The sequence below is a fragment of the Glarea lozoyensis genome (genome assembly GCF_000409485.1).
Source record: "Glarea lozoyensis ATCC 20868 chromosome Unknown GLAREA11, whole genome shotgun sequence".
NCBI classification, from domain to species: Eukaryota; Fungi; Ascomycota; class Leotiomycetes; order Helotiales; family Helotiaceae; genus Glarea; species Glarea lozoyensis.
This window is the reverse complement of record NW_007360985.1, coordinates 698,425-726,115: the sequence shown is the minus strand read 5'-3', so window position 1 is coordinate 726,115 and position 27,691 is coordinate 698,425. Positions and strand designations below refer to the sequence as shown.

The 27,691-nt window shown below is 47.7% G+C and overlaps 9 protein-coding genes across 9 annotated transcripts; 4 read left to right on the top strand and 5 right to left on the bottom strand.

Annotated features, from left to right (window-relative positions):
• Positions 1-344: 344 nt before the first annotated feature.
• GLAREA_11161 (S-adenosyl-L-methionine-dependent methyltransferase) lies at positions 345-1,858 on the top strand (the record flags this gene model as incomplete). Its single annotated transcript, XM_008079350.1, has 8 exons — positions 345-370; positions 567-690; positions 751-885; positions 934-950; positions 1,009-1,065; positions 1,118-1,261; positions 1,310-1,732; positions 1,831-1,858. 8 exons carry the CDS (start codon positions 345-347, stop codon positions 1,856-1,858), a joined length of 954 nt encoding a protein of 317 aa, XP_008077541.1.
• Positions 1,859-7,017: 5,159 nt separating this feature from the next.
• Positions 7,018-8,074, bottom strand: GLAREA_11160 (Arabinanase/levansucrase/invertase; the record flags this gene model as incomplete). The annotated part of the gene is made up of 2 exons (XM_008079349.1): positions 7,018-7,464; positions 7,526-8,074. The coding sequence occupies 2 exons, from the start codon at positions 8,072-8,074 to the stop codon at positions 7,018-7,020; spliced, it is 996 nt and encodes a 331-aa protein (XP_008077540.1).
• Positions 8,075-8,966: 892 nt separating this feature from the next.
• GLAREA_11159 (Zn2/Cys6 DNA-binding protein) lies at positions 8,967-10,587 on the bottom strand (the record flags this gene model as incomplete). The annotated part of the gene is made up of 3 exons (XM_008079348.1): positions 8,967-10,244; positions 10,294-10,345; positions 10,445-10,587. The coding sequence occupies 3 exons, from the start codon at positions 10,585-10,587 to the stop codon at positions 8,967-8,969; spliced, it is 1,473 nt and encodes a 490-aa protein (XP_008077539.1).
• Positions 10,588-11,244: 657 nt separating this feature from the next.
• GLAREA_11158 (Activating enzyme of the ubiquitin-like protein) lies at positions 11,245-12,611 on the top strand (the record flags this gene model as incomplete). Its single annotated transcript, XM_008079347.1, has 2 exons — positions 11,245-11,359; positions 11,452-12,611. The coding sequence occupies 2 exons, from the start codon at positions 11,245-11,247 to the stop codon at positions 12,609-12,611; spliced, it is 1,275 nt and encodes a 424-aa protein (XP_008077538.1).
• A 190-nt stretch (positions 12,612-12,801) lies between these two features.
• On the bottom strand, positions 12,802-13,803 carry GLAREA_11157 (uncharacterized protein; the record flags this gene model as incomplete). Its single annotated transcript, XM_008079346.1, has 2 exons — positions 12,802-13,265; positions 13,320-13,803. The coding sequence occupies 2 exons, from the start codon at positions 13,801-13,803 to the stop codon at positions 12,802-12,804; spliced, it is 948 nt and encodes a 315-aa protein (XP_008077537.1).
• Positions 13,804-15,123: 1,320 nt separating this feature from the next.
• Positions 15,124-18,140, bottom strand: GLAREA_11156 (SET; the record flags this gene model as incomplete). The annotated part of the gene is made up of 3 exons (XM_008079345.1): positions 15,124-15,969; positions 16,019-17,598; positions 17,651-18,140. The coding sequence occupies 3 exons, from the start codon at positions 18,138-18,140 to the stop codon at positions 15,124-15,126; spliced, it is 2,916 nt and encodes a 971-aa protein (XP_008077536.1).
• Positions 18,141-20,306: 2,166 nt separating this feature from the next.
• GLAREA_11155 (uncharacterized protein) lies at positions 20,307-20,459 on the top strand (the record flags this gene model as incomplete). The annotated part of the gene is made up of 1 exon (XM_008079344.1): positions 20,307-20,459. One exon carries the CDS (start codon positions 20,307-20,309, stop codon positions 20,457-20,459), a length of 153 nt encoding a protein of 50 aa, XP_008077535.1.
• Positions 20,460-21,835: 1,376 nt separating this feature from the next.
• GLAREA_11154 (uncharacterized protein) lies at positions 21,836-23,116 on the top strand (the record flags this gene model as incomplete). The annotated part of the gene is made up of 3 exons (XM_008079343.1): positions 21,836-21,871; positions 22,012-22,126; positions 22,239-23,116. The coding sequence occupies 3 exons, from the start codon at positions 21,836-21,838 to the stop codon at positions 23,114-23,116; spliced, it is 1,029 nt and encodes a 342-aa protein (XP_008077534.1).
• Positions 23,117-25,345: 2,229 nt separating this feature from the next.
• GLAREA_11153 (PLP-dependent transferase) lies at positions 25,346-26,908 on the bottom strand (the record flags this gene model as incomplete). Its single annotated transcript, XM_008079342.1, has 2 exons — positions 25,346-26,552; positions 26,598-26,908. The coding sequence occupies 2 exons, from the start codon at positions 26,906-26,908 to the stop codon at positions 25,346-25,348; spliced, it is 1,518 nt and encodes a 505-aa protein (XP_008077533.1).
• Between the last annotated feature and the right edge of the window lie 783 nt (positions 26,909-27,691).

The window sequence follows — 27,691 nt, the reverse complement described above, 5'->3', positions numbered from 1 at the left end:
ACACCCGAAATCGCTGGGCCTGCACCTTCATTTCTTCCTCTGCAACCGCCTGCATTCGCCCATTGCCTGCTCGACCTGCGCTCGCTTTACCTCTCCTTTTCCCTGCTCGATTTTTTTGCCATTACAACTCAGTACATACCCGCCGCCGAACTTCATTTCCGCTAGAGCCACTGAATCCGCCCTCTTTCACCCCGCGTCTCCTTTTGCTGCCTTCTTCTCCTCTTCGCATTCTCCTCATATACTGCGTCGCTGCGATTTGGGTAGCCCGCGTGAACGTATGAGCTTCCGTAAAGTCCGTTTTAAAGTGTCGCCACGAATCGCCTGCTCCAATCCTCGTTGTTTCAATGGTTTTGGTTATGGCATCTAATGGGTATGTGATTTTTGATTCGCCCCAACCCAGGAACAGAAGATCAGGCTCGATACTGTACCAACTCGCTAGCTGGCCGAAATGTACAGCAATACCTGCAGGCTTACTCTGTGCACAAGAGACCACTGCAGAAAGCTCTCTATGCTGTTGCTCTTATTGCTCGCTCGTTCGATTCAAAGCTAATTGACCCCACCCCCAGATTTCCTCACCCCGAAAACTCTCCTCCACCCTCAGCACAACCTCGAATCCCAGAAAACTACATGGAAAATGGCCGAGAGTATCATGGCTACCGGAGAGAGAAATATCTGTTTCCATGCGACGAGGTAAACTTCCTCAAATCCGCTGCGACTGATGGCTTTGGCTAATGAGGAGGAAATTTGTAGCTGGAAATGGATCGCATGGACATTTACCACAAGTTTTTCTCAGTCGCGAGAAAGGATGTGCTGCATTCCGCGCCATTTACTGGTCCACAAGTTGGACGTCGAATATTAGATGTAGGAACAGGCACAGGCATTTGGGTAAGTCTGGAAGAAGCCATCCCCAACTTTCGAGCTAACATCTGCTAGGCCATTGATATGCAAGAGTAAGCTATCTTTGTGTGTTAGAGCTAGTTTTACCACCGAGGACTAACATCCGCGCAGTAGATATCCACAGTCAGAAGTAGTCGGTATCGACCTCACAATGATACAACCAGAAATGTAAGAATCGGTCTAAAAGCCCAGCTTAACTTGTTTTTACTTACGCATCTAGGATACCGCTCAACTTGAGATTCATACAAATGGATTTCGAATCACCGTGGTACGGTATGGGCCTTAATTCTTTTGATCTGATCCACATGCGAATGTTGTGCGGTAGCGTATCAAACTGGGCGGAATTGTACGCCAAAGCCTTTAAGTAAAGCTCCCATGCATAAATGTCACAAAGCTATCTAACCAGTTCTAGTCACTTGAAGCCCGGGGTTGGGCATATTGAAAACATTGAAATCGATATGTATCCTCGCTCCAGAGATCAATCTATTCCGGCCAATTCTCCATTAATAGCGTGGATTCACTACCTTATGGAAGCGACTGCAGCCTTTCAACGACCACTGGCATACAACGAAGGGACACAAGAACTGTTAGAACGCCAAGGCTTCGTAGATATCAAACACGAAGTCATTGAAATACCGCTCAACCCTTGGGCTTCGGATCCACACGCAAAGGATATCGGTCGATGGTATAATCTCGGCCTGACTCAAGGTGTCGAAGCCCTGACGATGGCTCCCATGACCCGCATGCGACGCTGGCCAAAGGAGGACGTGGATCGAATGATCCAAGAAGTGAAACGAGATATTTGCTCCCGGAAGATGCATGCCTTTTGCTACATGTAAGTTTACCTCCCACTACTCATGCTCCTTGCCCTTATCTTGCATGGTCGAATTCGGTACGTTCCAACAACGTCATGCTAACTTGGTGCTCTCATAGGCATATCTGGACTGCCCGCCGTCCATGAGCAGGGAGCGAGAAATCCTGTCGTACAGCCAGGCTCGAGTTGCCTTCTTCAACGCAACCCTCAATGCACGCACCAGGGCCTTCAATCAGACCTCCTCATTCACCCACATGATTTATCCGGCAAGTTCGAATACCAGGTCCACCTTGGGAAAAAGTGCCGCCAATGGACCCGACTCTTCCCTGCACGAGCGCATAGAGTGAACGGTATGCAACTCTAAGCGCCGAAGCTGTCTTTCGAGTCCTCGATGCAGGAATTGTTGGCGGCTGACCGGAAGTTGGCCGAATGGGTTTACCACGAAAGTATGGAAAGGTTGTCGTCTGCATACGACCGCCCCTCATTCGTCCGGAAATCTAAACGCACCAGCCGCGGTCCGAACCGCAATGCCTGGCCCGTCGATTAGGCAGCGGTTATTGCGGTACATTGTTTAAAACCGTCTGCGGCGAAGCAGCGAACAGCGAAAGGAACATGGAAACGCGTCGCCGTGGCGCAGATGGCGTGCGGATGTTTGCAGGCCGAGAGTGGTTGCACGGCAATTCCGAGAGTCTGGTTTTCATCCAACGGTAATTGATGCAAATTTATGATACGACTGCTGGGGTCTGCAGCCCTTCGAAGCGGGGTCCTACAGTTGTGGGCGCACCACCACCCATGCTCAGTGCGACGAGGAGCGCGATGTGCAGGGAAGCAGCTGATGAGTTGTCACTGTAACATCAGTGGGGGTTCCTCTTCTGCTCGATCTTGTCACACATTCAACCCAGCGGTGAGAGAGAGTCCTTGAACGAGCACGTCGACATATTAATAGTCTTTCCGTTAAGACAGGTGACTGGCTACGAAAAATAGCCCGTCCTGGAATAGTATTCCAATCGCTTGGGTTTAAGAACATGGCCATGCTGGTTTCACAACATGGTAGCTTCAAGAGGTCGGGGTACATACAGCAAGAGCTAAGCACCCTGCGATGCAATAGCTGAGCAGTTGTTTTTGCAGGACTGCGGGACAACACAACAGCTTTCGAGAACTTCTGTACAATGAACAAAAGCCTTCCATTTCTAGGAATGCTACACTCGGATCACATACACGAATGTTCCGATTCACGCAGAAGCAAGGTTGGCAGCTTCGAACAGCATTTCCGATGTGTTATTTTCAACTTCAAACACAACTATGATTTGCCGACGCCTAAAAGCCATTCGCCATACTCTTTCTCCTTGTCAGACTGGGGATCTTGTAAGAAACATGGATTTTTTTGCTAAGACTTGGATGGACTTCGCCAGCATTTGGATATGATATGATATTCTTACAAGCATGACGTGGCCGTCCAATATTCATAGCATCTAGCATGTTCATCTGAAGGGCTATTATCTTACCATTTATCAATCTTATATTTCAATATCTACCTCTGCATTAATCTTTTTAGTCTGTTCCTTTCTTTCCCTGTTGCTGCAGTGCCAATATTGCGGATCATCTGTATCACAGAATCTTGGGAAGCGCAGTGAGCATCTGTCACTCGCTCAGTAGTTTCTTCGTCTGTTACACAATTCAGCTGTACTATTCACATAAGAACCTGGCAGACTTAAATATCAGGTGCATCAGAAAGTTGGAAACTAAGTTGGATTAGTGCGTTGGGTCTGCAAAAAGTACTGCTGGGTCACCTTACCTACAACGGTACTCCATTTTATTGCCGATCGATTACGGCCAAAGAGGTCGTACCTTCGTATACTCTTGGATCTCGAAGACAGCTTGCATGGCCTCAGCAGTAATGCCACCTGATAATTCTGGCTGTCTCATTACTCAGAACAATATCAGCAAATCCTACCACCTCCCTCCACCAAGACACCGGGCTCATCATCCATCGACATACCCACTCAAGTACAACTCTACGGGCAACATGCATCACATACCTCAACCACCCGGCCAGCCATCTTTCCCACGTCGTAAAAATTTCCAATGAAGTATCCTAGACTTTCGGCTTCCACGTGTGAGAAGCCTCACAGCATATGATATATCATATACGACGAGAAAGCACGTTTTTCCAAGACATATAGGGATGGGTGGTTTGAATTAGGTTTGGGATCTGTAGAAGCTCGGAGCGAGGGACGCGCCGATGGAGCAGACCGTCTGGGGCGCGGGAGGGCTAACTTGGATGGGGGAGTTACGAGGGTTGGTGTAATTGGGCTGGGCTCAGATGTCGTGTTGGTACGCAGGTGACGTTTTGGTGGAGATGGGGATGTTGGTGATTGTAGTTTTGAGGTGGTTCTGAGGTGGATCGGGGGTTTTGTCTACTTTAGGGGTGGGTTGTTGGGTTGTTTTGACGGGGCACTTGTGGAGATGGATGGGGGTATTGACACGGTTGGTTTTTCTGTTGCTTGGGATTGCTGTTGGTGGGATGTATTGATGTTGAAGTGTTGTATCATGGTGTAATAAATCCAAATCTCGACATACAAAAAAGCTTTTTTTTCTAGAATACTGTATGTATATTATCTAACTTTGGCTCTGAGAAGAGAGTCTTGAACTATGTGGTTCAACGACTTTCATCCAGAGTCTTTGAATTCTTGAATCTTGGTTTTTCAGTGATCCGCTATATCGCAAAACCACCAAGGCATCCTCTCATCTGATCTCCTCTCATCTCGGGTATTCAACTACCTGAGAGTATTGTAGAAGTGCGACGTGTATCAATTGGACTGTATCATAACTTCAGATGATAAGACCTCGTTGGTATAATTTACTTTTCATTTTGGGTTGGAATTGATTTCGAAGGTGTGGGAATTTGGACTGGAATAGAATGTGAATGGTGGTTTGTTGAGTCAGGAATTTGGTGAGTGTTTTAGTTAATTTGGGAGGTGGAGGCGTGGGGTTTGTCGGTTAGGGGATGGGGAATATGGTGAGGAAAGGTGGTGTCGTGTGCTTTGTGTTGAGATTTCTTGGGAAAGAAATATTTCCTTTCTAAGCGGTGTTTTGGGATTTGTTCAAACTTTCGTAGGTAGGTTGAGGAGGATGATTCTTGGTATTATTGGATAGACAGATGTGTAGGAGTAAGATAAGTGTTACTACTTAGTCTCTGAGTGAAGCACCAACAAAGCTTAACGAGATTCTGTTTACTTAAGTTATAACGGAGCATATTGCATTATGCTAATATCATGTTCGCACTGCCATTCTTTGTTTTATCTACTATGTAGACGGGATTTTGTATGATGTGGTTTTGCAAGTGTTTTGTAAAAAAAAGGTTAACAACGGGTTTGTAAAGTGGTGGTTAAGAAGAGGATATGTAGGAGGAGATTGTCATGGATTGTAGAGAAAAAGGGTGGATGAGACGGATGGTGTTTTTAAGGAAGTTCGGTGAGATGTATTATTTGCACGTCGCTAAGAATGGTTGATCTCGGGTTCGAGACTGATTTATGGCTCAAATGTAATGCCGCTTCTATCGTGTCCACTCAATCAAAGTTAATCACAGGAAATATCTATCCGTACTTTATAAACACTCGTGGTATCTGATTAAGTCATGGGTGGTTCCCCTTGGTCATGGTAAATTCTTGAAGATTGGTATAAATAAGATGACAACTTCTTTAATATCGCGAAACTCCTCTATCTCAAAGTTCATAAGATACTTGTAGCTATAAAACTCTGTTTCTAGATAAGAGTTGGATAGTGGTGGAGGGTCATTAAGAAGTGTTCTTGACCGATTCTTGTTTGATGAAAGATTTGGATGTTGTGAGAGATGACGCATATTGATACACTTTCTTGAAGCAGTCGTTACTAAGTAATCTCTTCACTCTGGAAGAGGAATCAGTAAATTTATACCTTTTATAAAGCTATACCCGCCCTCTCCGTATCTCCACAACCCCTGACTTTGATACTCGCTATCCTCGCAATAAAACCCACACTCCTCAGAAATTATGTTTGTGAGGGTTGGATCTTATCCAAGAGATCTATTCTCACTAACCTTGTGTGAACTGGTTTCAGTCCGCAGAGTTGAACACTCTAACATGAGAAAGGAGCAAGTCCGGCCGGCTTCACGCCCATTCACATCTTCATACTCCCCTTAGTGGTATGTATGGATTTCCATAACATGTTGCCTTTAATTTCTTTGCTTCACAAGATCTCTACTACTATGATCTCAGTGATACACCGGTTTCAATTGCGCGTCGAGGTCTTTGCGAGTGCCTGGAGTGACCCATTCCTGGGAAACAGTTCTTCAGCTTCTTCTTTATTTTGGGCCGTCGAGTTTGCTTCCCGGTGGGAAGTGATAGCGATCGTGTTTAAGCATCGCGGCCACTTCGACTGCTTGTCGTACCTTGATCTTCGCGGCCGTGTTGGAAGGTTGTGGTCCTAAAAGCAAATCTCCGTGGTCCGGTATGTTGACCCTGTTGCGTGACAAGATATAACACAGAGAACTTAAAAATTATGAGGGACGCTTTGAAGCCCCGTTGCACTCGATGGAGCAGACGTGTTAACTCACTTTGTACGTGGAAGTTGTGAATACGTATGAGGGTTTACCCACCCATATTTGTGTGTTTTTTGTGAGGAAAAGGTTGTGTAATTATGAAGCTTGCCAGATGGAAACACGTATTGGGCGCTTCAGAAAAGACAACTATTTTGGCACTTATTGTTCATCAATATAGTATACTGCTTCATTGTAAGTAGTATACTGTATTTTGAGTATGATACTGTGTTTCGAGTGACATATTGTAATGTGAGTTTTATATGTCGTATCCGCCTCTCAGCTTTTGATAAATCCCTCAACGGTGAGTGTAACGTAGCCAAAGAAATCAAACTTTCCGAAGAGGTAATGTCACGTAGTAGACCACGTCTTCGTTGGTATGATGTATCTGTGTATCCAATGTAGCATTTCATACCCTAGGAATGTTGCAGGTCATAGTGGACTACGTAGATAGTAGAATATTGTGAGCACTCTTTCAACTAAGAGTGTACAATCTAGAGCGGGTAGTTGTTTCTATCTATTATCTTGCAAATTCTGGCAGTCTTATATGGTAAAATAAATGAACAGAACACTCGAGATGTTAAATTGATCGAAGGGTAATTCCTTTGAAAGTACTCGTCAAGACACTTTCACAGAATAAGAGAAATAGAGAAATAGCATTAAAAATCTTCGATATATACAACGAACTCACCCCGTCGTTCTGTGCCATAAAATCGTAAAAACTATATACCTACTCAAAAAACTTAAAGCTAAACCCCGTATTACTCGCATCGCCCGGTGAATTCTGACGTGTGTAAGCAGTCTTGCTCCACCACACAAAACTCCCTGTAAACCAAGCGCGGTTCTCCCAGCTGTACGGCGTGCCTTTCGGTACGCCATGGAACACGAATGGGATATGATTCGTGCCGCCAGGGCTTTGGTTCACGGCGCCGTTGGGGAGCGCAAAAGTATGGTGTCCAGGCCCGTCGATGGAAAGAGTCGCATCCCAACCTTTCATCATTCGGTCTTGGTGTGAACCGAAGAGACATCCGTTCGACTTGTACCAATCCCATACATATCCCGGGTCGCCGCCTTTGCGGAGTCGGAGATCCCCAAGACAGTATCTGCTCGCCCAACTACCGTTCGCAGAGTATACAATGTGCAATTGTCCATCCGGATCGACGATGGCTTCAGGTCCCTCGTTAATGTAAGGCTGGTCGCCTCGCTCCCAAGACTCTCGGGGCTGGGAAATAATAAACCGTGAGCCGATGGGCTTGGTCGGGCTGTCCATACGACAGATATAGAGATTCTGTTCGGTATTGCGGCTCTCGCTCTCCCAACCAGACCAGACAAACCAGCCCACGGCCCTCAAAAACGAAAAAGGTGCCATCGATTGCCCACTGATCGTCAGGCAGTGCGAGCTTCGATTCCGTTGAGTACGAGCCGAGGGGGGAGTCGGCGCTGATAACGTACATGCGATGAGCCGCATCCTTCCCTGCCGAGAAGTGGATGAAAGTTCGACCCAGGTCCGTGGTTATCTCAGGAGCCCAGACATCACCTCGGTTGTTGTTGTCAGTCCATACTCTTTGTCGTTGAACGTTGGCGGCTCCGAGGCCTTCTAGGGATGATGCGGCACGAACATCGATACCACCTCCTGACGATTCGGCAGAGTAATAAGTGTTCCCGATTTTCATGACAGTGGGATCGGCGCCATTCCTGATCTTTGTTGCTATGACGGGGTCGACTAAGCAGAGAAGTATAGCGACGACCACGAAAAGGAGGACAGCCGACGGCCGCTGGAACGACATGATGGAATTAATATACATGATGACCGTTGTCTCGGGGATGGTTAAAGTATTTCCATTTGTAGATGGATTCTTCATATATATGATTTCTTCGTAGGATTCCCCTCAATCATGCCTTAGCTAACCCTGAACTCGACGTCAGCAGGCATTAGAATCCCATTTGTCTACTCGTACTTGACGTAAGTAACGTAGTAGAACACTAGCTAACCTGACACGCCTATACGCTGTCATGAACAAGCTAGCTCGGCCTGTGTGGCTGTTACCTGCCGTACTGGGTCGTTTTTACGTAAGGTGGGCTAACTATGCCTTGGCTAATCCAGGTCTCCAATAAGAAAGTGTGTAACGCACTTGTCCACCATTACCTCTTCGCCTTAACATTGATGAGTTTAAAAGTGACTTACATCTAGGTTTCGCGAAGTAGAAGAGTCTTACAGAGTAGACGGCAAAAATGGGGTTCCTTCGATATAAGATTATCCGTTTACCTTTCAACCATTCTATTAGCTAACCTTACCCTTAAGCGTACGGAGGCACTCTTACCTTAATTAGGTCTAAACAGAGTTCGAAATCATATTACTCACTCAGAATAATCGACGGAACATACAAAATTTCGTCAGTTTGATCGAAGAAACAAAGTGTTTCGACTTCTGCTTATTTTGTCCACCTTGAGCCAGGCACCACTCCATTTCAGGGACTTCTCAAGTTTGCCAAAATGAAAACAAGATTCAGTAATGAATGCAAGATTAAGCTAATTCGACATGGTGGCTTTTGTCTCGTGTTGCAAGGTCAATGAGATTCGTGAAGGCCGTGTTTGTCCCGAACACCAGTCAATGATCGAATTAGGGCGACACTTATCTGGAGTCGTAGTTGATGGAGCCACAGCTTCGCCGTGAATTGTTTAAATTCCGAGTAGCACATCTCCATAATTGGCCACAGCCGCAGCATCCCATAGAAACTCTCTCCTTGGGCCTGCTTTTCTGAGAATATCAACCGCCTCTTGACGGACGTTTCTGATATCGCAGCTCGAAATGACGATGAACAATTGTGCAATTATACCGCAGTCCCAAACCCACTTTTTAACGAAGCTCGTATCTTTGATGGTAAGTCTACAGATTGCTATTATCTCCCAGCACATAGACACGAATTCATCGACACCTATAATCGAGTTTGCAATATCTATTTCCCGTACTGCTATCTCAGTCGCGAGAACGTGTGACCGTAGTGACATAGCTTTAGCTATGGAAGTGTTTCTCGAAAACTCAGACTCAGTCTTCTCATGATCGATGAATGGTGCAAAAGCTCTGTGCCATGATTGAAGCTGGGATTCAGCTGTCTTTCGCAATTTCTCCTGTTGTGGAGATAGTTCTCTAGTCGCGGAATCTTCAGAAAAGTTCCCGAGAACAGGCATTGCGACGTATTGGATATGCTCGAGATAGTTTCGTGCCTCAAAGATGCTGGTAAACTTGGTCGGAATCTCGAAGTCTTCGGCGCCATAGTCGATGTCTAACATGCTGGTCCTGGGAATCCCATTCAATCCAGGTCTCGATGTCAGACTATTGTCCATGCGAACGCACACAGATAACAGATCGTGCTCCATATGTGGTAAACCTGACTGTGGCCGAATGACAGAAAATGTGTGCTTGCCAGTTAGGAATCGCTTTCGCATCAGCTTAAGCGAGGATTCCATATGCTTGATTGCCAATTCATGATCGCCTTGAAAACTCTCAAAGCAAAATATCAGTATGGACGAGATCAGAGCGATTCGAATTGCATCACGTTCGTGCCTGGTGTCCAATTCATCCCGAATCCGACAAACAGAGCTCGAGTAACGTTTGTAGGCGTACTCTCGATGTGGTGCACCTTCTACTGAAGAATTGTTGGCTATGATCAAAGCCGAAATGGATATGGTGAGATCTCGCAGAACCACCTCTTCGTAGCATGCCTGTGGAATGATGCGTAGCCATAGTCTGTCTTCAAACAGCCCACTTAGGTCTTTGGCTGTTTCCTCTCGAAAATATCGTAGATAGCGATATTCCTGCTCATTCCTATGGGGACTCATGTTTGGAAGTCGATCAATGATAAAACGAGTGTGACGCGTGGGCTGAAGTGGCTTAATGACTTGACGTGGACGAGGTGGCTCAATCTCTACATAACCGTCACATTCTACGCCGAATTTCTGTATTGCTTTAGTACAGTGCACAAACGGCCAAAATACACCTTCTCACCTGGCACTTTAAGCAGATTGGCTTCCCCTCGTCACACTTTATTCGTCGTATTCTATGTCTCAAATCAGTACTCTCTCTTGTTAACATCCAGTGTTTATGATGGAAACGAAACGTTAATTTTTTTTGGATATCATAACGAGTTGAAACGTACCGGCATGTCTTACAGCCCGTCCTGACCTTGGGCATCTTTTTCCTCTTGCGGTTCTCAATTTCTGGATAAGTTTTCTCGCGTCTCTTGGGCACTTCCACATGTTCCGACGAGCTATTGTGATCATCTACTACATGTCCTTCCATATTGAGTTCGAGCTTACTTGGATATGGGACACGTTGTATCGTCAATCGATCGCAAAATATAGAGAGGAAAGAAAAAGGCAAGACTTTAAAGAATGTTGGTTAAAACGAAGAAAGGATATATGAGCTCTCAACTGTCACCATATGGAGCTTAACTCGACGCCGCAAAAGTGCTCGGACCATCGTCGTTCACGGCACCAATAGAAATCCTCCGTCATGCTTTGTAGAAATGGCATCGTCGGTTGATTCAGGGGAGGAACAAAAGATGGGGCACCAGAAGAAGGGTGGAGCTCAGCACCGTTAATACTCGGCAGGGGAAAATGGTCACGTGGTGATATCAGCTTACTGCAATTTTTGATGAAACCTGGAAAACCAATCATCAAGCGACCCACCATCGGCATCTCCAAACACCGACCTCTCGAAGCTTCATTTTGGATTCGAGAAGACCATAACTTTTGTTTGTTGTTGATCGACTCGAAAGTCCGCTATACTCGTGTCACTACACGTAATTGAGCTCGCCGAGGCATAACCAACCTCATAACTCAGGACCATGCGCAGCTGCTAATAGCGCTCTACGCGGAAACTTAGTGATTCTCGCGCTTCGTCTCTCCCGCAAACGAATTTCTGAAGCTTCACATCCAATCTTCGGAGTGGTTCACAATGGAGGATCTGAACGGGGAATCAAGTCTCCCAGTGCGGGAGCAAGTACCAGCTGTCGCTATGGAAGATCCACCTGTAGTGCCTTCCCAAACGGCTCCAGCAGGTATCAGTGCAGGTATTTACACTCCCAATCTCTATTTTGCAATCGCACTTCGTGGCACTTTCAGTACCATACATATCGAGTCCAAACAAACTAATTTTTCACAGATGAAATCGCCCTCTACGACCGACAAATCCGTCTATGGGGCGTCCAGGCGCAAGAGAAAATCCGATCTGCCTCCATCCTCCTCATTACACTCTCCGCCCTCTCGAACGAAATTGCCAAAAACCTAGTTCTGGCCGGCATTTCCACCCTCACAATTCTCGATAGCGCCATTGTCACCGAAGCCGATCTAGGCGCGCAGTTCTTTTTATCTCAGGCCGATGTTGGAAGGAATAGAGCCGAGGCCGCGGCGCCTCAGATCAGGAAGCTGAATCCTAGAGTGAAGGTGGTGGTAGACACAACTCCGGAAGCAGAAGTGAAAAGCGATTACTATTCCCAGTTCGATGTGGTCATTGCGATTGACCTGGCGCCAATGCGACTGGGGCTGATCAATACGATGACAAGGTTTTACCGCAAACGATTTTATGCTGCTGGGCTACATGGCATGTACGGCTTTATATTCTCAGATTTGATTGAGCACGACTATTTAGTGGAGAGAGAAAAGGGAAACAGGCCTACAACCTTGGGCCAGGAGACGCGGTCACGAAGCGTGGTTAATGTGTCACAGAAGAAGGAAAATGGTAAGAATATTGAGTTGGTGACCAAAAGAGAGGAATATGCGACCTGGATTCTTTGCAGCGATGGCGCACGGCTTCCCGAAGAGTTTTTGAAAAGTAGACGGCGGCTAAAGGCCGTGACGCCGATATTATCATGCTTTCGAGCTCTATGGGCATTTCTTGATATGAACAACGGTCGATTCCCCAGCCCCAGCATCCGCGAAGACATTGCAAGCTTCACGCTGCTAGCAACAGCAAAACATAAGGCTCTTGGTTTGCCGGAGGAGACTATGAAATCCGAAGTCTTGAGAAAATTCCTCGGCGGTCTGAATACTGAGATATCTCCAGTCGCAGCTGTTCTCGGAGGCCAGCTTGCGCAAGATGTTATCAATGTTTTAGGTGCTCGCCAGCAGCCTATCCAAAATACGGTGATCTTCGATGGAGATACTATGGAGTCGCCAATGTTCGTATTACATCCAGATGGGGAGGAGCTAGGTACCGAGTTGTTAGCCACATCCAATGTTAACATGGACAATGGCTTGGTCATGAACGGTGCTCCGTTGCCAGTAGTTCCTGGAGTACCTGTCGATTCGACAGTTATCGCATAGTGGAATTGCTGGAGGATGTCTGAGAGGAGGATGTCAAATTGACAATGTTGAAGCTAGATAGGCGACATTTGTTTGAGTGTCGTGGAGGTGTTGATAAATGGCCGCGGTAGGAAGCGGAGCCCTCATCGGCTTAAAGGCGTTAAGGATAAAATAGCGGTTTTGTGTAAAAAAACAACCGGATGTTACTGTTTCAACCATCTTTATCTTCGTCGTCAGCGCCGCTTGCATGTTCCTCATCTTCGACCATTCCTTCATGGCCTTCATCCATCACCTCCTCGGCTTCACTCCCACCCTGCCCTTCATCACCACCCATCTCATTTTCATCCTCCTCATCATCACTACCCGCCTTCTTCCCCGTGCCCTGCTTCACCCCCTCCCCCTTCCTAACAAACTCATACGTCCGACTCAGCCGATCCTCCCCCTTCCACCCACCACCCCCCTTAACCACGCCCAACGTCCTAGCATGTCTATACCCCTCATACGCCCCCGCCTGAAACCGGAAACTACGCAGGACTTCTAGTCCGCTATGCCGTGCCAAATCGCGTATATTCCAGAGCGTGTACGGTTCGCCTTCAAACAACGTAACGAGGATCGATGACCCGGGCGTGGGCGAGAGGAGAGAGATGCTAGATTTGAAGAAGGATACTAATAGCTCTAATTGCGCATGTTAGATTTGACTTAGGGGGGATAGAATGGGAGGCAATATACCCTGATTATACCTAACCTGCCTATTAACATCCGTACTCTTCCCCCCCACATGCGGAAAATTAAACACCACCCTCTCCCACCTCATCCCCCCCTTCATCCACCCCCTCCTCGTCACATCAACGCCATACCGCACCACAACCCCTCCTTCCCTCAACACATCGATATTCCCCCGCGCTCCCCCCACCCCCTCACCGCTTGGATATTTCTCACATAGTTCCCCCTCGGAGCTCTCGTAGACCGTAGGCGTGAGACGCGGAAATCCGAGAGCGAGCAGCGCGGAAGAGAAAGAGAGGTCCGCTTCGCCGACTAGCAGGATGTGATCGTCGGTCTGGAAAGGGATTGTCGGGGCGGTATGGGCGTGTTGCACATGTTTCTTCGCGGGCTTCGAATGCGCTTTCACCACACCACTTGGCCGCGAGAGTTTCGTCGCGGGGTGTTTTGGTCGTTTTGGCGTTTTCCCCGTCAACCTCTTGTTCTTGCCCATTGTTGCGTGGCCCGTTTCCTCCTCTTCGTCGTTGCGACAATTATTCCTTCTCTGCGCTCTTCAGTCGATTATTTTTCGCGTCCACGCACAAGGATCCGTTTTCTCGGCCCCCACGTTACATCGGGCTCATGCAGGCTGACGGGAGGGGCCGGGAATTGGGAGACTTGTTGCACGTCGGAGTTGTTGCGCGAGATGCAAAAGTTTGGTGCATTGGGTTTAGCGGGGTTTGAGGGTGGGTGGAGAGCTTTTGATTGGGGGAGGGGAGTTTGGTGGTGTAGTTGTGAGAAGGAGATTTTGTTGATTTATTTATGGCTTGATAGTGGATGGTTTTTGGGTTTAGTATGGACGATGAGTTCATGACGACGTCTCGGTAAACATAGAAGGTTGTTGTAGCCCCAGAGCGACGGCGTTCTAATTCGTCCGACGCTATCGGTGTTTGTCTCTCCAGCTTGGTCACGAAACTTCATCTAGCAGTCAAAACCATTTACTTCTTAATTTAAGTCATTTATAGCTTAAAGTAAAATAATATCATTCTCGTCGAAATGTTATATCCTGACGTGTAAACCGACAAGTATCGTGATCGTTCGGCAAGAGTGCTCGTAGATCTGCGTAGCATACATACATAAACAAGCAGCCCTGAAGGATGACAGCTTGATGCCTAAGCAGACATCAAACACCAACTCACCAATAGCTGATTTTAAATTGTGTTGTTACTTGCTAGGGTGGATATAGCTCAGTGCCATGTACCAGTGTTACGCCTTAACTTCAAAGTCTACGAAGATTGGCTAAGGTGTTTACTAAGACGTTGATCGTATAATCGTGTCTCATCTTGTGTGGGAGATATCTAAAAGGGAGAGGTGGATTTGTTACAAGCTCTCAAGATGAACAGGCCAGTATAGCTCGCTGAGACAGCCTGTTAAGATCAAAGTGCTAATTCCGAGTTACATTTATAACACTAAGTCAGGGCAAAGTTTATCTATCATTATATAAAAATACACGCGCTCTCTTAACGCTAGAACTTTACATCCACAGTAACAAAGAATAGTGCACAATCGAAGGCATGGACCGAGTGCGACAAGAGCTATAACTATCCGAAGTAATAGCGGCTTTGCTCATTCTTGGGAATGTGAAGTTCCGTTAGGCTGTGGTGACTCGCACAGGGGGGATAGAGTCCAGAGTCCAGAAACACGAGGCTTCGCACTGAGAAAACACCACACACCCCTATCCCGCCGAAAAAATCAACATGAAAAAGAGCAACATGTCTTATAATAGTATAAGCTATATCAGGTAAATAGGTAGGCAGGCAGGTAATCGAGTATATCAATGACTCATAACCTCCTCAGATCTGCCCTTCGCATTCGCAGTCCCATTACTCAGATCCGGGCCTTCCAACCCCTCCATCCCATCCCCATCAATATATACGCCATTAGCACCCACATCGACGCCCTGATTCGCCTCAAACTCCTGTTTATTCCGCCTCACCAGCTCGGCGGCCTCCACATCCACGTCCCCACTCGGTAACACGGCATCCCCAATCTCGCCGTCCTTATCCAAAAGTTCCGCTTCCTCGTTCTCCCTCATTAACTCCTCTTCTTGAAGTCTCAGTTCGCGTTCCTCTTCTGTCTCTTCTGTCTCCTCTGGCTCGGGTGGAGGTGGCGGGGGAGGTGGTGTAGGAACAGCGTCCGACTCGCCTTCTTTGAGACGTTTGTTGGATTCGCTGTCGGGGGTATTGATTTCGTCGTGTGTGCGTTTGCGAGATGGTGATTCGAGTGGTGTGGCTGGAGGTATTGACGGTGACATTTGGGGCGGAGGTGATTCAGGACTGAATATGTTATCATCGATATCTTCTGGAGAGTTGCTTATGGGTTCATCAGTCGGTGAGACGGTGCTATTCAGCTCTGAAGTTGAAGAACCATTGGCTAATTTCTCCTTCTTCTTCTGGTCAATAGCTGTCCGCTTTTTGAGAACCTTTTCGAAATAATCGCGCACAAAGCTCTTTACTTTCTTTTCCTGTTTTTCGGTAATTTTCGTAGGATCTTCGACTCGTTTATGTTTGAAATCCGATTTGACAAGAAGTTTCCCGACCTCTTTACCAAATTTCTTGAGGTCCTCCTTAGGGAGGTACTTGGCGAATTTCGCCATCACGTATTTAATGTGAGGAAGGAGCTACAATACTATCAGCACTTAATCAACCAAGGAGTATAAAACGACTCACAGTATTCTCGTACAACTTCATTTGCTTCTCTTCTGGATATGACCGCCATTTTTCTACCGGTTTCTTGCTTTCTTTGGGTGTAGATTCGGCTGTCGCACTCTGGGTCGGCGTCTGGGAACTTTGCTCAGCTGTGATGCTTTGGATGATATCCTGAAGAGTTCTCGCGGTCTGGACACTCTTTGGTATTGCTTTGGGCTGGGGCGGCTCAACAGCGGCTAATGTAGGTCTGTGCCAGGTTACAGTACCAGCTTGAGTGTAAAAGTATGTGTTTCCACTCTTGTCCTTCGCTTCAAACCAACCCCTAGGCAAGGTTAACGGAAAGTTGCGTCGCGGTGGTGGCGCTCTTGACGGGAAAAATGCTTTCTGAGGAGTGTTATTTTTCGGCCCCGTGGGCGCTACAAAGGGCTTGACGGGTTTTTTGGCGACCTCCTCTTCACGCTCCGACGGCCGTCGCTCGTAGGTATCAACAGCATTTGGATCATGCTTCTTCCTGGGTATTCGATATGCGACTTCTAGCTTACTCCAAGCTTCAATCAGCCGTTTTGATTCGTATGCGACATCTTCATGTTCGGAATTGACTAATGTAGCGACAGCAGACTCGATTTTGGAGTCACTGATCTTGTTCCTTGTTAAACGAGGAAATCTATAAAGGATATCGAGAATCCGGAGGATGATGTCGTTGTCCTCTTCCCAGGTATTAAGTGTTGTTCGCAGGATCTGGTAACCGTGCATCTGAACAACTCGATTGCGAACCCTATCATCGTCGCATCGCTGCAGTCGTGTGATTAATCTGACGGCAAGCCATTTCTCCTTGCATTGCATAAGAGTCGCCATGAGGGTTCGTACTCCATCTTCATCGAGTTCCTGCGCTGGGAGGCTGTTGATGTATTCTTCGTCGCTCTCCCCAGACCTCTTTTTCCGGGGTTTCTTGGCGGCTGCAGGACCCCATCCATTACCATCCTCAATACCTAGCGCTTCCAGAGTTGCAGTGGGCAAATCAATCTCCCTATCAGTCTGCGTCTTCCCACCCATAAAACCACCACAATTTGGTTCGCCGCAATAACATGGTTGCGGATCGGCTCCATATCGATCGACGTTGTAGTTGAATACCAATTCTTCGCCTTTTTGGATGGGGCGCTGCGCAAAAATGCCCATGCGCAACTTGTCCTTGACAATCCATTTGTCCACGAAACAATTGGGATTGCAAGAATGATTGCAAAAACGACCAAGATTACCCTTTTTCGTAGCATCGACAAATTCGTCCTTTCCCAAGGACATGAAATAAAAGTGCTTGATTCCCTCCTTGTGATATTCAATCGTGCGCTTCCTAAAGGTCGGCTCATTTATGACTTCGCCGATGTATTCAAAGACAAAATCTCCAGCGTCCAGGTCGGTGTTCGCGCGAAGACCGTAGCCCTTTTTGTCGGTTTTAATGACAGAGACATCAGCATAATCTTGCCGTTGAAACCTCTGGTTTTGACAAGTATCACCGCACTTGCACTTATCTACAATGCATTCCATTTTTGTCATGCGGTTAATACAATTAGAATCATCCCCACATGCGTTGTTCACGCCGTCGACTGCGGCACCATTAGCATAAACTGCACCAGACTCAGGTATGGGAATACCTACTCCACTCCTCTGGGCAATCACAATCCCATGGGTCACTGTTAGAAGCTCCCAATTTCTTGGAGCCATAACGACATTGTTGCAGGAGATCAAATTTCGTGACAGCTTCTTCAACCACATCTTCTAAATCATTGTAGAGGATCGGTGGTCGAGACGCGACTTTTGGCGCGGATTTTCGTGAAGTTTTCGGTATTTTTTCTGGTTCAACTGACACCGTATTCTCATCACCGTCAACTTCTTCCATCTCATCGTCGCTCAAAGCGGTTGATATCCTCTCGCTCTCCATTTTTACAGGAGATTGTGAGGCGGAATGTTTTGTCGCTGGGGTTGAGGATCGAGATTTTCTCAGCTCGACTGGTGTGTTCCGCTCGTCATATGTGCCGCTCACGATAGTGGTTCCCTCTACGGATGAACCAGCTCCTTCTTCCAGCTTCATGTCGCCCAGCGCTGCATCGACAGGTTCGCCCTTGATATCCTCGTGATCTTCCTCCATCGCAAACAGGTTGCGGGTGGCTGATGTAAATTCAGCGAACGTGGCGATCCGCTGGGTTCGGAATACGTGGGTGATCTTATGTCCAGACTCGTTGTTTCCTTGGTCAACAGACAAGGTGGTAGCAATTCACCGCAGGTATTATAATTAACGATGTTGTGATTAAAGAATATGCGATACTCGAGACTGGTCGATCTTCTAAGGACAGTGGTTGTGAATAGGATGCGGGTGTTTGCGCCTTGTTCGAGGACTGAGAAGACAGGGAGGTGGATTTCGAACGACGGCGGGAGGAGACGAGCAATGCGCGGAAGCTGGGCTGCTCGCAGACGCGGACATGAATGGCGCTCCCGCAAAAGTGACTCGAGGCGCGGAGTGAGGGTGTAGAAGAGAAGGTGAAAGGGTTCGAGGGTGCGGGAACGAAAGATGATGGAATAAAGATGGAAGCGCAAATCCACCACGACAATTACCTCTGCAGCATTTCCCGCTCAAGCTCAGATCTCGCAGTTGTGTCCAGACGCAATGCGATCACATATCATCTGCACTTGATCACCTCCGAATCCTCTTCCAAATTGGTTGAATGCTCTCAGATTGCTATGTAAGAAGGAGAAGTAATTATTGAACCTGGTCGCCAAACTAGCGCGCGCCGGTTAACGCCGTCCAAGAACACCAACCCGAATTATGCAACGCCGACCTGCAACCACAGTTCGAGGCACTTTGTAGCATCATTGAAGTTTTCCAGTCCCATTCCGCAAGCCCGAAGTTGAATGACGTGCCTTTCCTCAAGCAAAGAAAATCCAAAAATGTGTACAGAGCACTCGAGATGTCGTGAAGACCAGCTATCCGACCAATGGAAAAGCCTGACTTGCGCTCAATCGGCTCGCAGCCTTCCAGTCCCATTTCTACTGTCCTGCCAAACATTTCCAGTAGAATTCCAGCCGAGTTCGTGGTGTTGAGCTGGCGATTTGCAAGGTAACACAAAGTTCTCTCTCAACCAGCCGCAAAGAGGGAAAATTGTAGAACATATGGAGATATGACTTACAACTGCGACCAAAATGTATGTGTGGCCATCTCTTGCCTCTCGGCGAAAGAGAGAATGGTATCCTGACAGAGAGATAGCTGCAGGGAACGCTGGCGGATCTGCCATTCCAATAGAATGTCCTCGGGCTGAAGATACCAGTGTGGTCGGTCTGTCCCAGATATACCCATTGGACCATCATTGGAGATATCCTCGCGCTGGTTTATAAGTGGCAGTTAAAATCCAATGTCTGCTCCGGCCAAGTAACGAAATACGAGATTTCGTCAATTCGCTTGACAAAACATAGTGTATTTCGTCTGTAACTTTCAGAGAACAAGACATTTATAATCTGTCCAAAACTTACTCGGTAGGTATAGATTGAAAGCAGTGCCATGAGGTCCGCTGGCTCCTGCCATTTATGACGTCCACTGTGAGATATCGTGGGCAATTGCACTGCCAGACGTGTCGTGCATTACACGAAAGTCCCGGCATGAACGTACATGCTTCCAGTGTTCACCACAACTCCCACTCACCTCTTCTCCATAACCTTATTTCATCCCAAAGACCAAGACCAAGTTGTATACGAGACGCTGTGGAGGGTGACTCGATGGGTCCTCGGGGGGTATGCCGACTCGATGGAAAGAGGCTGCATACTGTATGCTGGTCGATGTTTTGGGCGTCCGATCAATGACTTGAAGTGGAAGGAGGGGTGGCTTTCGATGAAAGCACCACGGGACCGCAAAGACCGGTTCGCAGCGCGGGATAGCGGATAATGAGATGGATTTGAGGTTGACTACCAGATCCGTCATCTATCAGGAACGTCAAGCTTGGGCAGTATTTTTGAAGGGTCGCTTGAGTGGTTCACCTTTTTTCTGCTCAGAGCTGCGCTGCCACTCCTATGAGCGTGCGACAGCGCACAATGCAGGAGGACTGGCGAGACGTCGGCCCCGCGCAATATGTTGATATAAGAAGCGGATTCCACGGAGGGAGAAATGAGGTTGTCGTTGCGGTCTTTACGCACAATTGAATCCTTCTGAATCTGCTGGAATCTGCAGCGGGAATCGCCATTCATCGCTGACGGCCAGCCATCTCGGTTTTCCCTCAGGGCCGCAGAAACGGCCGCCTCGCTATCGGAGAATCGCGGTCCAACGAAAATGGCCTTAGCCAGTGTGGTGCTTCCCGCGACTGTCCAAGCAACGTCAGGAGGTGCAGGATGGTCGATATCTCAAACGGAGCGAAAAGGCAATCATGAGTTCGACGCGGCGGCGAAGGTACGCCGGATTGATGAGGCTCGAAACAAAGGGTAGCAGCAGCGCGCAATGCGGGTCGAGAAACATCAGCCTTGTGGCATGGAGCATGCGAAGAACGATTGGGGGAGGTGTGGTTCAGATCAGACGGGGATACCGGGAGGGGCAGAGAGGCTCACGACGCTTGGTGTTGAGGACGATTCTGCACGCTGATTGACGCTGCTGGTGTCGGAGGGGACCAATTACCGGTTTTCTGAACCCTAGAAGGAGCCGTCTGGCGATCATCGAGAGACACAGAGGACGAGTGAGAGGGTGAGAGAACGTCCTTCTAGCTCCAGTAGAACTAGGTCCGCCCACAGAAACACGCGCCCAATCAGCCGCCGCGCACTAACCCCCCTTGCGCGATGAGGGCATTCACACTTTTGCTTCCTTTCGCACGCAGCAGACGGCAGTATCTCTTCGACTTGTTTGTTGATTTTTGCTGCGCAGGTCGAAGCCGGTTCGGTGTGGGCCGTGGGTAATGCAAACACGCCGACCCAACCTTGCCTATTGGTGTCGCTTGGTTGCATCCCAGCGAAATTGCTGCGTCTGCACGACTTGCAGTAGTTTCTGTTCTGGTCTGGCTGGTCTGGCTTGTCTGTACGGTATCAGCGTGTCTGCCAGTCGCCGCCGCCGGATTCTGACGCTTCTACCGCTCTACGCCAGTCAAATAGCCCGAAAAAACCGCTGGCTGCATGGATCGCAAAGAATTGCGATGTCTCATTTCCCTAATGACCCTCTGCCTCATCTCCCTGAATCCCCATGAGTCCACGACGGGCGGGCGAAGGCGTGCACCAGAGGAGTCGTTGCGGTTCCGTCGAAACATCGCTCAACAGTCCCAGTCTGTCCGTTTCCTGCGACCTCTTTTCTCCCAGGGTCCTCCTCCTTTCTGGCCGGCTGCCCTTCTCCTACCTCCTACCCTCCTGCCCTCCTACCCTCCTACCCTTCTACTTCACACCCTCCTTCTTTGGGCCTTCTGTCTTGCTTCCTTCCTGGCTCTGCTGCTGCTGCTGCTCACTACCTGGCTGCTCCCAGTATCGCGCGCTTCACCTCACGCGGCCAGACGCTGCTTCTCCCATCCAGCCTTCCTTTCCAGACCCCTTTGTCCAACGACTCGACGCTCTTTTGCTCATGTCCACACATGCGAAACGCATATGACTGACGCTTTCCGCTTTGGACTTTACATTCACTTACCCCCCCCCCAGCTCAAGCGCCCCGTCCTGATAACGACCAACACCAGTTCCATACTTAATGACCTTTAATTACCTTCTTCCCTTGCCAGACACACATTCTTTGCCCCTGGCGACTGGCAACTCGACCTGCCACACTTCTCAGAAACCCCTTTGCGTCGCCTGGTACACTCGAGAGTGTTTCCAGGACGAGGCGCGAAAAACAACATGGAATATAGCCCTCCATTTACGGACCAGGAAAAGGTATGTCCATCTCCAGAAGCGTCCATCCAATACCATCTATTCTATGCTGCAAAGCGCATCACTATCACTCGCGGCGCATGCCCTGTGCTACCGTTGACCTCGCCAGACGCGTCTAACACTAACACTTTCCTCCTCCACAGCGCAACATTCTAGCAGAAGCTTTGAAGAAGAGCAATGTTCCGGTCGAAAGACTCATGTCGTTGCTCAATGAAGGTGGCATTGTCCCGAACTGGAGCCAGATGGTCCTTCCCTATGGTGTGTTTAATCCTCCGAGACTCGTTTGCGAAGCGTTTAGTGCCCTCAACACACAGACTGCGGATCAACCGATAGTAGAGGGGAGATATAGGAAGACTGACATGTCATATAGGAAGGACCCTGCAATCATGTGTGGACGCGTTCGAATCTTTACGATCAAGTCAACGGTCGCCATACCCAAGTTTACCTCCTCCTCACCAACAACAGTCAGGCTTTACCTCTTCAGGTAGTAAACGAAAGTCTGGTTCAGAACTAGAACCGTTAATGACCCAACCTCCTCCCAAGCGACGTCAATCTGGTCAAGATAACCCTCCCATGTCTGCGCGCGATATAAGACCGAAACCAACTTCTGCCAATGGATCTCCGTTACCCTTTCAGTCTGCTTCACTACCACCGGCTCCTCAGGCGAAGAAACGCGGTCGCCCTTCCAAGGCGGATGTAGAGCAACGCCAGATGGATGCAATTGCACGAGGAGAGGTTCTGCCACCATCGAGGACATTAACTCCAAAAACGCTAAAGCCCAGTACCATGAGGGACGAACAGCGCCAGCCATTTACGGCCATTGCGCCAATGGCACCTATTGTCCCGTCGAACGACCTTACCAGGACAGGTAGTCCGTATCAAGGTGAATCTTCAGCCGTCGCCACGGAAGGTGCTGTGAAAAAGAAAAATGTGCGACCAGCCACTGCCAGACCAAAGGGTTCCAGGATTAGCGATTTACTGGAAAGTGAGTCTGATGAAGCACAAAGGGGGCCAAAGCACTCTGGAGGAAACACGTTCCAAGCAGCAAGTGCTCCAATGACCCAAATGCAACAGCCACAAGAACAGCAGATTCCACCTCAGAGCTTTGCTTCAGAGCCACAACCTATCCGACCTAAACAAGCCGCGGAATCATCTGGACAGACAAGCCAACCTTCACAGGAACCACCACGAGAACCACCACCAGGAGGAGATCCGCCTACACTGCCCCCAGCTGGAAGCAAACCATAGCCATGGAGTTTTCTTGGTTACGGAATTATCCGTTTCCTTGGTCCTTTGCCCTCTAATAATGACGACAATTTTCGAGCATTGCAACTATCACCCGGATTCATCACCAAAATCCAGGAGAAGAAGCATACACAAAAACGGGATTTCCTTCCTCACGAATTTATCGAATCGATCCATTCCATCCAGACGCATATCATTCTAGACTTTTACGCCGAAATTTTTAACGAACGCATTAATGGTTTACACGGAAATATTTTACGTGTCACAACTGCCCTGCTTCCGACGATATGCCCCTTAATGTTTCTAATAATCACTTGAAACTCATCTCCTTCGAATATTCATTCATCGATCAACTTCAACGTTTTAACGATTACGGCCGAAAAAAACCCTCATTTTTCATACCAGGATTTTTCTTCTTCTTTCTTTCTTCCATGTCCCGGGCATTTTTCAATATCACGGACCGTAACGACGATACCTGTTTACTCATTGCGTACATACGCAACAAAATATTCCCTTTTTGGATGCATTGGAACTTGTCTTTACCCTTTGAACGAAATTTCATGCCAGATATCTTGTCTTTCTGTATGATTTTCGGGGGAACATTTAACGACGATATCATTGACTCTTTTAACGAGGGGCATTTATTGGTGGAAGCGCTTTTATTTTTGAGCTCATGTATTTTTACGATTACTTTTTTTCTCATTTTATGATATTGTATTGGCTTTTATTTTTTATGAATCTTGATTTTACTTTGTGCGAGGGGATTCCGGAAGCATATATGATTTGCTGGAAAATGGGGGTGTGGGAAGGGGGAACAGGTGAAAAATATTTGGAGGGGTGTTGGATGTGTGGTGAGATACAATTGGGAAGGGGAAAGGGGCATAACAAATAGGAGAGTGGATAGGAAGGGAAAGGAGGAAAAGGAGAGATTGTGATATGTGTAAGATAACAAGGTGGTAAATAAATGGAAATGGAAAATGATGTTTATGCTAGGCTTCGTGCGGTCGATTGATATGTTTTCGTGACTTCTCCAGTGATAGGTCCATGTACAAAAAGACTTAGCGGCAGAGCTGGAGCACTGGTATTCTATCTCGAAGTCGTATTCTCGAACTTGAAATCACGCAACATCAACTCTGCGGGGCTGGCAATTTGCAAATATAAATATTTACTTGTCGCCAGTGTTTGTCAACACACGCGCCGCGCTAAGAGTAGGCGCGTCAGAATACGAGAGCTCCGTATTTGACCGAAATTACACTTTCTCGATGGGAAAACTTAGTTTTCTTCCTTTAGTGTATTGGGAGATTAGTATATGTAAGTTGAGGATCTTGGGGGGGGGGGGATGAAATGAGGTAGTGATAGATTGCCGTCAGGTGGAGTCGAGATACGATGGTTCTTGGATTAGGGTAAGGGAATTTCGTGTCGTTCTCGCTGGATCTTACCTCGTCTAGGGTTATCTAGATGAGATTGGTTGTGTGGGGTTAAGAGTATGGAATTGCTAGGCATTTGGGTTGTTGACATTGTAAGGGAGATACGTCCTCTCACTTTACCACCTTCAAAACCCAATTCTTTGTTTACCTTCTTCGATCTTTCCCCACAACACCTCAGGTATCACATACATAATTAGCTAGCAATACCTTGGCGTGCGAAGGATAATAAAGATTCACTCGCATATCCGCTCCACGGAATTCATCAGTAAGACACTTTTAATTAGGTTAGGGTTTACAAATTACTAGGACGAGCGATTTAAACAGGGCGGGAGGAAGATGCTGTGGGAGAGGGAAGGTGAGTGGTGGGATAAGGTATAGATGTGGGAGGAATTTGGATGGGGGGAGGTTAATGTTTGATGGGGTTGAGTGATGTTAGGGGAGTGTAAGATATATATATCGAAAAGAATTGTCGTTAGTGAGATTTATTATTTATGAAACGGGATTTGAAGTGGAAACATAAACATAACTGGACTTATTTTAGTAACCGAGTTACATAATTGAATGAGTGTTAGAAAATACATGTGAATGTGCATGTGCTTATTTACGTACCATTGCTAACGTCACCTCGTCGTAATTTGATGTGGAAGTCGCCTTTCGAATTCGAATTATTAAAGGAAAATTCCAAAAACCAAATCAGGAAACGTGCTCAGAATTCAAACTGCGAATTCACGTCATATGCTTCTCATTAAATGCCACATAAACTCCAATTTCCCGCCCAACAAACAGTCATCCAAAATCCTTATCCTTAAGCACTAACAACCTTCTCTAACCCATCCAACAAAATATCCGCGTGATGCTTTTGGAAAATCAACATCGGTCTCAACCGCACAGCCTTCTCGCCAGACCCGCCAATATTAACACCCACGCTCTTCATCTTCCTCAACACATCATCGCGTCTCGGACTGTCAAACGCAATGAACGTACCCTGGCCCTTCCCTCTCAGATTCATGAATTCCCCAGGGTACTTCTTAGCCAGGTCTTCGAGACCATTATACAAATACTCACCCACATTCTTCGTGTTGCTGACGAGATCAAGACGTTCAATTTCCTCGATGATGCCGCGGAATAGGATGGCGCGAGCAGGGTCACCCATCCAGGTGTTGAATTGACGATATGGTTTGTTTGGGCGGAGGTCTGGGTTGCCAAAGTAGTATCCTGCTGTTTGGGCTTTCTTGCTGAATGTCACCATGTCAGGTGGGGAATCTAGGTTCCAGTGCTCGTGGGCCCAGAACTTGCCGGTGGCGCCGACACCAGTCTGGACTTCGTCGACGATGAGGAGGACGTTATGTTTTTTTGTAAGAGTGCGAAGGCCTTGGAAGAATGCTGGGGAAGCGTGATTGTCACCACCTTCGGACTGGATGGGTTCGATTACGACGGCACATGGGGGGAGATGATGGGTTGTGATTAGGCGCTCGACGTCTGCTAGGGCTTCGGCTTCGGCTTTTTGGTTTTCTTGGATGTGATCTTCCAGGGGGTATTTTAGAAGTGGGAAGGTGGCTTGTGGCCAGTCAAAGGCGGGGATATCGAGTTTGTGAATTGGTTTGGAGCGGGTGGTGGATAGAGAACCGAACAAACGGCCGTGGAAGGCAGTTTTAAAGGAGAGGATAGAGAGCTGAGGTGCTCCTGGGGCTTGATTGTTCATGCTGGAAGCGATATCTTCGGCGCTGAATTCTACGTGGGCACCACCTCGTTCTTGTTGGCGACGGTACATGAATGCTGCTTTATAGGCCGTTTCGTTTGCATCGGATCCAGCCATTGCAGTGAAAACCTGATCGAGACCTTTTGGCGCGACTTTGAGAATGCCAGTTCGCAGAATAGATGCCCAGTCATGGGAGGGGAAGTTCCCAAGGGCTGGTCGATTGATGATCGCGGATGCCATTGCTTTAGAAGCGGCTACTTCAAGGAGATGAGGATTGCTGTATCCGACTGGGATGGAAGCAATTTGAGCATATCTAAATCCATTAGCGTTCATCCTCCATAATTATAAGACCACCTACACATCAAGCAGAACATTTCCATCTGGATCAGCAATGTAGTTGCCAAAACTCTGGGTATAATCCGCCAACATGTTCAAACTCCGCGTATCAAACACCTTGTCCAAATCTTCAATCGCTTTCTTGCTCTGCGGACCTGGAATAGCAGTCTTGACTGTCGGTCCAGCCGGTTCGTCAGGGAAGAATGGAGATTCGCTGGAAGGGGAGGAGGAGGAGGCTTTTGCTGCGGCGGCCGATGCGTAGTGTCGTGTGGTTTGAGGATGAAGTCGCGAGGCGAGTGGACGTAATCGCGCTGCTGCGCGGAGGGAAGCCATTGTGGGCGAGTAGATGATCGGTATCGAATTGAGAAGACGTCAAGTCAGACTCAAAGTGGCGGAAGCTCTTGTGGTTCTATTTCTTTGTGGTGTTGAGTTGTTGGTGTAGAAGTGGGGTAGCTTGTACTTGTCAGCGGGTCTGTCCGTGCTATCTTATCGGGAGCAACAGGCAGGGCAATTCCCACTTACAACTCAATTAAATCTATAGTAAAGATGGTGAATAATGATGAAACGCTTTCTAGGATTGGGAAGCCTTTTATGTGAGAGGATGGAGAGAATGTAAATTTGAAAAGCCCAAACAACGTACGATATAAATTCCTTTCCGTCGCTCCCAGACCGCATTACGAAATCCCCAATTGGACTGGACGCGAGGGGCAAACGAATCGCAGCTGCGCATCTCGCCTGACCGGTACTCGTTCGTCATCCTAACGATATGTGGGGAGAGCTTGTTTCCTCGCTAGCAGACGCTACTCTCAATGTGGAAGGGCTACCCGGAAACCCCTGGAAAAAGGAATTCAAACGGCCTTGGAGAGCCGAGTTTGAATTCCGGTCGGAGTAGGGGTTGCACACAAGTGAGTGGCGAGACGTTCTTCATACAGCACAGAATCAAAGCTTTGTTGTTTAAGATAAGTCCCGTCGGACAATTTTTGCAGAATTAATATCCGCAGGGCAATATTTCAAGATCAAGAGCAATTCTAGTTGTGTGTCTTTTAAGACGTTCATTCGCTTCATAATTTCCTAACTGCATTTTTAAATATCGCCCTGCTGCCTACTTCGGCCATG